Raw genomic sequence first — 8,690 nt, forward strand, 5'->3', positions numbered from 1 at the left:
TTGATGAAGCTAAAATAGGTTTCTTTACAGGAAGACTCCCCACGGCCTTTGAGGCCAAGATGCACTGCAAATTCCCAACAGGGGAACAAATTATTCAGCATTTCTCAAATTCACTTGACCCCCCAAACTCATATGTTACAAAGTTCTCCTCTCTTACTTATGGAAGTCACAGATGAAGTCTACAATGTAGTTCCTGTCTTTCTTTCAAGGAGGATGTGGTCTTGCTGGGGAAGCAATGCTTGTAAAATACATGTGCACAAAGCAATGATTGGCATGTTACCTAGCACAGAGGGATCTAAGGTAAAATGGGCAGTCAGGGAAGGGAAGATGAGTGTGGTTTGAGATGCCCGGAGCTGAGATGGCAGGAAGGGTATAATTCAAGCTGGGGCTTGAATAAACAGGGCAAAGGAAAGGATGGGGTGGCAAACACAGAGGAATGAGTGAGTGAGGAAATGGGTGGGCAGCCTTGCCTAAATCAGACTTTTCATTTCTTCACATAGACCAACCAATGGGGTTTTACTGGACAATCCATACACACCTGAAATGATCAACTACTTTTTCAGCGTCTTCTCTGAAAGCTCAAATGGTTACTAGTAATTCATTTTGGACTAGCTTTTCTTAGGAGAAAATGATGTCCATAAGAAACACGTCGAATGCATATCAGGAGAGGCTTTGGGGGTACCTCAGACAGCCAGAAGTGCTCTGTTCTTCCATGTACCTACACCCCCTCATCCGCAGCTCCCAACCCCCAAAGCTCGAACACTTGAAGTTCTTCCTCCAGACTCATTTTGTGGCAATACCTTTTCTGAACTGAGGAGAGGCTACTTATATTCTTTATCTAGCCCACTTACTGTGAATATCCATTCATTTGGGGATGCTACTCTGGACCTACTGGAGTGTTCTATAAATTGCAGTATACATATCATGTCATCTCTAACAAGAGACTGTGGACCTATAATTCTTATTTATTCCCTAGGTTTATGCTGTAGGTGAAAAAAAAACGTATTTGCTATAAACCACAGCCTATGGGTGACTCTGATTGAAAGGGGGAAAAGTAGGTGCTCAATAACTATTTGCTTACTTTCTCCATTCTCCATTTATTAAATAGTTATCTCGGGCCTTCTATGTGTTGGCTCCTTTTCTAGTCTCCAGGGACACAGCAGAGAGGGAAACGAGTAAACCCCTGCCTCCCTGCAATCATTTTTAGTAGGAGTAATGATAAACAAAGACAAGCTAATGTCAGGAGTTGATCCGTGCTATGGAGGAAAATTCAGAGTTAAGGAGTAAAGGGGACTGGGCGCTGTTATTTTTAAAAGGATGGTTTGGGAAGGTGTCTCCGAGCTAGTGAGGAGCTGAAGGAAGTAAGAGAGTGAGCTCCGGGGATATCAGGAAGAGGAGTGTCCCAGGCCGAAGGAAGGGCACAGGCAGTGGCTGAGGCAGGACTGTGCATGACTGAGGGGTCGGGTGGGGGACGGGGGGGGGGGGGACTGCCAGTGCTTCATAAGGAGGGTCTCGTCTAATCCCATAACCCTTACCACAGATGAGGAGACTGAGCTCCAAGAGGGGAGCCTTTTGCACAAGGCCACACAGCTGTGAGTGGTAGAACTGAGACTCTCCCGAGTCTGTGCCACACCTAGTGGCACCTTCGGAGTCCTTAACAATAGGCCGGGCCTCTGGAAGGGAAGAAAGACTGACTCCATCCCAACCCTGGAGGTCCTGCCTGGGTTTTGTCTCCTGAAAGGGCCAGACACGTGGCTTCGGAGTGACCTCCGTTCTCCTGGTGGTTGAGGACTGCCCAGGCCTTTGGAGCAGGGCAGGTCCAATAAGGTGGCTTGAGGTGCCAGGACAGAGCCCCTCCTCTGCCTCGTATCCTTCCAGATGGCTGACCCCCTCTCAGAGCCATAGGAGCCCGCATTTTCAAGACCCCATCAGCAGGGGCAAACACTGAGGCTCACAGAAGCAAGAGGACTTACCTAAGGCCACACCAGTGGCCACGGAGTCTTCCCAGGAACCCATGATCTTCAGACTAAACTTCTCTTCGGACTTGGCCGTGGCCCCAAAAAGGGAGTGTCTCTTTAACTCTTGTGCTCTGGGCACCTTACTGGATTCACCTTGATCCAGGCCCTGTAAAGGAAAGAAGCAGAGTGAAAGTCACCCTACTCATCGCCTGTTCACCCACACCCACCGCCCGGGGCTCCAGGGGACCAAGAGAGCACCTTTCTCGGGCTGCACACTCGCTGTCCCACGGGGAAAGAAGAGCAGAGGAGAAGGTGGGAGTGGGGCTGGCGAATAGGGGGCGTTCGTCAAAGGCTTTCTTTCAGCCCTCAGGTGGCGCGCTTGAGCCACGGAACCTCACGAGTCCAAGAAGACCGTCCGGACCTAAAGACCTGGGACCCACCTGGGGGCCCTGTGTGTCGGGCGAGAGCGGGAAGGGCTGGGGCGGGCAGGCGGCGTCAGAGCTTGGCGCAGTCCGGACTCTCGGGCGGTGGACACAAGCAAGCAGCGGGGGAGGGGTCTTCAGCACACACCCCCCAACGCCTCGCCCTCGGGCCCCGGCAACTCGCGCTCGAAGCTTCAGTTCCCCTGGCCCGGAGATCAGCCCTAAGAGAGCGGGAGAAGGATGGAGCTATGGCCCCCCACCCTCACCCCAGTCTGTTACCCCCCTCCCGGTCCCTCCCCACGCTAACTCTCCGGGCGCCCTCGCCGGCTGCGGGCGGAGCTCGATCCGCGGCGCTAGGCGATCCCCGGCTCCCGCCCCTTCCCTGGTCCCTCCTCCCCCGAGCACCCCAGCGGCCCCGGCCGACGCCGTGTAGCCCCGCGCGGCACGAGCAGGTACGTGCGCCTCGGCAGCGGCTCTGCGCTGGGCCGGGAAGGGGGCGGGCGGGAGCTGGGGAAGGAGAGCCGGTGGCGGCCGGGCCCGTGCCCTCCCGGGCTGCGCCGCAGCGGAGACACTGGCGGGCGGGCGCCGGCTGCAGGGAAGCTGGTGGGGGCCGGCGAGGACGCGCCCTCGCTCTCGTCCGCCAGCCTCCCGGCGCGGAGCTGCCCGCGTGGGGAGGCCGGGAGGGAGGCCCGGCACAGGTACCCACGAGGAGAGGGGACTGCGGGGGTGGCGGGAGGCGGAGGCCCGAGGCGGGGAGGGGCTACCGTGGAGAGCTAGTCTGACCTCGCGGCCCGGCCGAAGGACACGCGACGAGGGAACCGGGGCGCACGCCGGTCCTCGGGGAGCCTGGCCTCTCAGGGCCGCCTGACCACCCTGCTGCCGGCGTCGCTCGGCCCAGTCAAACCTGACCCGGCCCGGCCGCATTTGTGGTCAAGGGCAGAACCAGGGGGTGTGAGCGGCGGGCAGGCTGGCGCGCGGGTGCGGCGGGCAGCCGGGTGTTGGCGCTTCCTGCGAGGAACTTTGGATATAACAGCGTGGACCTGCGTGTGCGTGTGGCGCGCCCCAAGGCTTTGTGTACAACTCGAGCGTATTTCTGCCGGTGGGGTTTTGTGAAGCTTCACCCACGCCCGCTGTGCGTCTGTCTTTCCGCGTGTTAGTGAGCGCTGGTGGGTGAGGTGCTGGGCCCGGGTGGGACTTGGTTGCTCTGGCTTAGATTTTCGCAGTCCTAGGGGCAGTTAAGTGTGTGTGTGTGTGTGTGTGTGTGTGTGTGTGTGTGTGTGTGTGTGTGTCCAACTCTGTCCCTTCTGGGTGTGTGTACCAGTGTGGCCCACTAATCTGCAGGTCACGCTGCGTGGCTTCCTGTGACTGTGGGTGCTGCGTGTGGAAACGGCCCCCGGGGCGGGGGGAGGCAATGTGGAACAAGGGTGTGCCTTTCAGGTCCTGTTGAACTGCAGGTGAAGTTGGGGCGTCATAGGTACAGTCGCAGTGTGTGAGCCGTGAACTTTAGCATCTTTGTCACTCTGTGTCTCCTTATGTTTTGGGTAAGTGACTGGGCGTGCCTGTGTAACTGTAGGTGTGTCTGAACCTGTGTGTGAGACAAGGTAACCCTGGATGAGGGGGAGTCTCCTTTCTCTCTTCCCTCTTCCTTACTCTGGCATCCTAAGGAACAAGTTCTGGGTTCCTGCTGGTGAAAGAGAGCCCTGCTGTCAGAATTTGGGTGCCCTGGTTTCCTCTGGAACACAGAGGCTCAGTGTGTGGAACTGGGCAGGGGGTTCCTGGGCCACTCCAGGAGCTGAGTTCTCTGGAGAGTGCTGCAAACCTGGGGGTGGGGTGAGGTTGGGGGGTGGGCACATCTGGACGCCCATGGGCAGGAGCTGTCACTGCCAGTCCCTGTTAGTGACTGGGCAGGAAAATGCTTTTGGTGCCTAAAGTAGAAAAGCCAAACAACATAGTTCTCCCTTTGATTTACTGGGAGTGGGAGCAGCCCAGGCAGGGGGCTGGGGACCTGGATGGAATTCCCATGTCTACCCCCCCTCAAGCTGCTCTCTGTGGCTTTTAAACAGTGGGATAAAGTAGAGAATCTAGAGCGAGGGCTGGAGGGAGGGTGGAGCAATGCCCCTGGTGCAGGAATGGGTGGGTCTGCAGGCTGGGAGTTGGTAACAGTCCTTAGGGAACCTGCGTTCACCTTCGTGTACCCACATGCACACCCGGGGACCCTGGCTACGTTTTGTCAAAGGGAGACAGTAATTCCTGCTCTCTGGGCTGGCAAGGGTTCTAGGAGATATTCCCGAGGAAGTGCCTGGTCTTGGGTGCAACAGGGAGTGTGGGTGCTCAGTGAACATTTATTACACTGGAACTCGAGAAAGAGGGATGTGGTGATGGAAATGGGTTGGAAGTGGAAACGGGCTTTGTACTCAGATGAAAGACCCAGTGTGTGCTAAGAGGAGGTGTCCAGTGCAAGTCCGTGTTGGCACCAAGATCAGAAAGATCAAAGTACGGGCCTTCCTGTGCCGAGGCTCTTTCGATTTCATTCATTCATTTCCCCCTTCATTAATCTACTCTTATTCTTTCTCTCTCTCTCGCACATACACTCATATACACTGCAAGGAACTACAATGCACTCGAAAATAAATTCAGGCATGAGAGTGTAGAGAAATATGGAGAATTGTGTGTGTGTTTGTAGACACGCCAAAGCGTGTGAGCCACTCTGCATCTGGGGGTTCTCTGCGCAGAGTGGGACTTGGATCTGTGTGCCTGGGGCCCTGGGTGTGTGTTGTGCTCCCAGGACATCGGTGTGTACGGGGAACAGAGGGGTTCTGCTGCCAGACTAGGAATTGGACATGCCAGTGAGGGAAGGGGCTGAGGTGGGGCCTGTGGGGGCAGCACTGGACACCTGCGTGTGGCAGGACCCCATCGTCAGGTCCAGCTGAGTGTTGTAGGGAATGGGGCCTGGCGTGGAACACCTGGAACACCTGAGTGAGGTGCTTCCATTTTGTAAGAGAAGGCAGAAACGCAAAGCTTAAAGTGTAATATATGCATTACATTTTGGTTATATATACTTGATATACATATAACCAAAAACAAAGGAACAGATCAGAAACAAACAGACTTCTGTGAACCAAAGGGGGCGCATGGGCTATGAATTGCTTCCCTCCCATCCCATCTCCCCTTCTGCAGTCCTCATCCAGGTTCACCTTCCTCCGCCCACCCCCATCTTCTACCTACATGGAGGCGTTTGACTTGACCTCAGTCTGGCTCTCAAATATGCTCCTTCCTCTCAGTCTCTGTCTGTGTCGCCCTGACCTCATGAGCTTCCTCCCTGGGCCCCTGGCCTCTGCACAGCAGCCAGAGAGAGCACTCGGAGATTAGGCAGCAGCCGGCACTCCCGGCCCTTAACCTGGCTGTCAAGTCCTTTGAGAGCCCGTCCCAGGTGACCTCTGCAGTACCTGGTCCCCCTGTCCAGAATGCCCGCATCCACTCTTACTGCTGGGTCCCCACTCACCGTCTCAGGTATGGTTCAAATGCCGCCACCTGCCAGAACCTTCCCTGACTGTCTCCTCTCCCTTCCCACACCACCTCCGCCATCCCGACCCCTCCCCGCTCACGGTCATCCTCACTAAGTCACAAGTGTGCAGTAACTGAATCGGCCAGGGCCTTCCATGCGTGGTTTTATGAAATGTTCCCATCATCCCAACGAGGGAGGCATTTTGCTTATTCCCATTTCACAAATAAGAAAATTGCGTGGGGAGCGGTCACATCACTTGCCCCAGCTCAAGTGGTGAAGCTGGGACTTGAACCTGGTACCTACTGTGTTTAAGTTCCCTCCATCATAATAATAATTCATCGCTGGTACTTCCCGAGCACTTATTATTATGAGTGCTTTATGCAGTTCATCTCAGTGTCTACAACAGCCCATTATGGAGGGAGTGGTAGCAGTAGTGTCATTTAGTAGATGGGGAAACTGAGGCCCAGAGGGGATATGTGAATGGCCCAAAGCCACATGCCCGCCTTTGGCGGAGCAGGGTCCCAGCACGGACTGGCTCACACTGCTGTCTTTGTGCCCTTCCCCACCTCCCCTCTGTCTGGCGGGCTCCCCCGGGTGGGAGCCATGGCTGACTCGTCGGCACACCGCTCCGGGCCCAGTGTGCAGTCCATCACCAGCAGGGCCTTGGGAGAGGTTCGCTACATTCAACTGACTTTCTGTTTTCTCTTCCAGCTGCCGAGGGGCCAAGGGATGAACTGGGGCCCTCCTTCCCAATGGCATCCCCCCCTGGGCTGGAACTGAAGACACTGAGCAACGGTCCGCAGACCCCCAGGAGACCAGCTCCCGTAGGCCTCGGGGCCTCACCCAGGGAGGGAGTGGACAATGCCTGTTTCTCCTCGGAGGAGCATGAGACCCATTTCCAGAACCCAGGGGACATCAGACCGGGCAGCTCCTCCAGCCCCTCCGGGGGTGCCCCCTCCAGGCCTCGGTCCCAGCGGGATGATCTGTCCCTGCATTCGGAAGAGGGGCCGGGCCTGGAGCCCGTGAGCCGCCCGGTGGATTATGGCTTCGTTTCCGCTCTGCTTTTCCTGGTGAGTGGGATCCTCCTGGTGGTGACAGCGTACGCCATTCCCCGTGAGGCCCGCGTCAACCCGGACTCTGTGACGGCGCGGGAGATGGAGCGGCTGGAGATGTACTACGCCCGCCTGGGGTCCCACCTGGACAAGTGCATCATCGCGGGCCTGGGGCTGCTCACAGTGGGCGGCATGCTCTTGTCGGTGCTGTTGATGATCTCCCTGTGCAAGGGCGAGCTCTACCGCCGGCCGACCTTCGTCCCCGGCAGGGGCTCCAGGAAGACATACGGCTCCATTAACCTGCGCATGAGACAGCTCAATGGGGACGGGGGCCAGGGCCTGGTGGAGAACGAAGTTGTCCAGGTCTCAGAGACCAGCCACACCCTGCAGGCGTCTTAAATAAGAGCCCGCCTGATCTAGCTGCTTCAGCTCTAGGGCTGCAAGCCCCCAAGGCCATGGGTTTTAGACTGAGCTCCTCACAGGGCCCTGGGGAAAGAGTCTTAGGTGCTGGAAAGGGAGTTGGGGGCCTGGCTCAGGCTCTACCGTGCAGGGCGGCCCCCTGATCTGTTTCGTAGCTTCAAGTTCTGCATAAGGTTTTGTTCGGAGGGTGGCTTCTGCTGCTAAAAATACAGAAGATCGGCGGGAACTGCTGCCCTTGGAGGATGAGGGTTCTTGGCAATTCTCAGCATTGAGAGCAGTTTGAAAGGCTGCCCATCCTCTTCTTCATGCCTCGGGGAATTCCGGGATCTCCGGAGTCCTCGTCCACGAAGGATGGGTGTTGGTGACTTTGGAGGGATCCCTTTCAGCCCTGACCATCTAAGGTGGGAGGTAGCTTCACCATGAGGGGAGAAGTCAGCACTGGGGTGACCGTCCCCTCTCCAGGCCGGTCCCCTGACTGAAAGTGAGGGTTGGATTGGACGATCCCTTGGGCCCTCCAGGTCAGCCCTAGGAATGGGTGCCCAGTATCTGCTTCTGGCCACTCCTTCAAGGGGAGAAGGGTGTTCGGCAGGAGCTCACCATTCTCTGTGCCGTATTCTGGCCTGGCCATCTTGGTGGCCTCCAGTGTCAGACAGCCAGCAGCTGGCACTCCTGCCCGAGGTCCCTCAGTCTCCCAGTGACGCTGGGTTAAATCCAAAGTTCAAGGTTTTGGTTTTGGGCTGAAATTTCCTGCAGTGGCTAGATCTCAGCACACATTTCACAAAGTCAAGTGCACAGTTTTCAGCAACTCCAGGAATAAGAGGGGTCTTTTATACCAGGAAGGGCGAGGGCTGGGTTGTGTTTCTGTGGACGCGGTGGGGGCCTGCACCCCCCACCCCTCCTTCAGAGTGTGTCTCTTGTGCCTGACTTTTTTCTGACGGCGGAAAAAAAATGTTTCGTTTTTTTTTTTTTTTAGTTCTGATTTTGTAATGTCCCCCTCTTCCCCATTCTTTGCAGCAAAGTGCAGTTCCAGAATATTTGGGGAGAAATCAGGCACATTTGGGGGGCCTGGAAACTCCAGTCGCATTGATTGCGGTGAGTTCTGTTTCTGCTGGGGAGCTTCCAGGCTCCATCCAGACTCTTTTTAAACTACTGGCAGGGAAAGAAAGTGGGTTCTCGGGGGCAAGGAGATGCAGGTGTCTGAGGACTGGGGGACGCACCATCCAGTCTGAATGGCCCTAGAAGGCGTTGAGAGCACAGGCCTCCTAGACCCTGAAGGAATCATTTTGGTGAGCCCCCGGCTCCGTGCAGGTCCTACTCACTCCACCTCGGTTGG

General features: G+C 56.5%; 1 protein-coding gene across 1 annotated transcript; it reads left to right on the forward strand.

Moving 5' to 3' along the window:
* The first annotated feature begins 2,776 nt into the window (after window positions 1-2,776).
* On the forward strand, window positions 2,777-8,415 carry TMEM74B (transmembrane protein 74B). The gene is made up of 2 exons (XM_037143132.2): window positions 2,777-2,832; window positions 6,597-8,415. Exon 2 carries the CDS (start codon window positions 6,638-6,640, stop codon window positions 7,334-7,336), a length of 699 nt encoding a protein of 232 aa, XP_036999027.2. The 5' UTR covers window positions 2,777-2,832; window positions 6,597-6,637; the 3' UTR covers window positions 7,337-8,415.
* The last annotated feature ends 275 nt before the right edge of the window (window positions 8,416-8,690 follow it).

This window comes from Artibeus jamaicensis, unplaced genomic scaffold (genome assembly GCF_021234435.1).
Source record: "Artibeus jamaicensis isolate MK-2021 breed Jamaican fruit bat unplaced genomic scaffold, CSHL_Jam_final contig_685, whole genome shotgun sequence".
Classification (NCBI taxonomy): Eukaryota; Metazoa; Chordata; class Mammalia; order Chiroptera; family Phyllostomidae; genus Artibeus; species Artibeus jamaicensis.